At 32.1% G+C, this 592-nt stretch overlaps 1 protein-coding gene across 1 annotated transcript; it reads right to left on the bottom strand.

Annotated features, from left to right (window-relative positions):
• On the bottom strand, positions 1-592 carry ENU1_187260 (pyridine nucleotide transhydrogenase alpha subunit, putative; the record flags this gene model as incomplete). Its single annotated transcript, XM_008861680.1, has 1 exon — positions 1-592. A coding segment is annotated over one exon (592 nt), but the record flags the coding sequence as incomplete, so codon positions are not given.

The raw sequence follows: 592 nt of genomic DNA, 5'->3' as shown, positions 1-592 counted from the left end.
AAATCTTACTTCTTTTCCTGCTTTAATTAAGATATTTGAAAGTTCTGATACAACATGTTGTGCTTTTGCAACTGCCATTCCATATCCTGGAACAATAGCAATGTTATGTGCTTCCATTAAAAGTCTAGCCAGTTCTGGTGTTTTAATTGGATTGATTTCTTTAGGTCCTTCATCTTCTTGATTTCTTGTTTTAGATGGTGTTGCTCCAAATCCTCCAAAAATAACTGACATAAATGATCTATTCATAGCTTTACACATAATATATGATAAAATAGCTCCTGATGATCCAATTAATGCTCCTCCAACAATCATAGCATAATTATTTAATAAGAATCCTGATGCTGCTGTAGCCCATCCTGAATATGAATTTAACATTGAAACTACAACTGGCATATCAGCACCTCCAATAGCCATAACCATATGCCATCCAATAAAGAATGAAATTAAAGTAACAAGAATAAGAATACCAGCATTAAAATAAACACTATATTTTTGAATATCAGTAATAGAAACAGTGTCTCCAAAAACTGGGATGTCATTCATTACAATGACTTCACTAGCGATATATGGAATGCATAATAAACATCCAAAA

Source organism: Entamoeba nuttalli (assembly GCF_000257125.1).
Source record: "Entamoeba nuttalli P19 unplaced genomic scaffold asmbl_8587, whole genome shotgun sequence".
Lineage (NCBI taxonomy): Eukaryota > Evosea > Mastigamoebida > Endamoebidae > Entamoeba > Entamoeba nuttalli.
The sequence above is the reverse complement of the archived record's forward strand: the minus strand, read 5'-3'. Positions and strand labels throughout refer to the sequence as shown.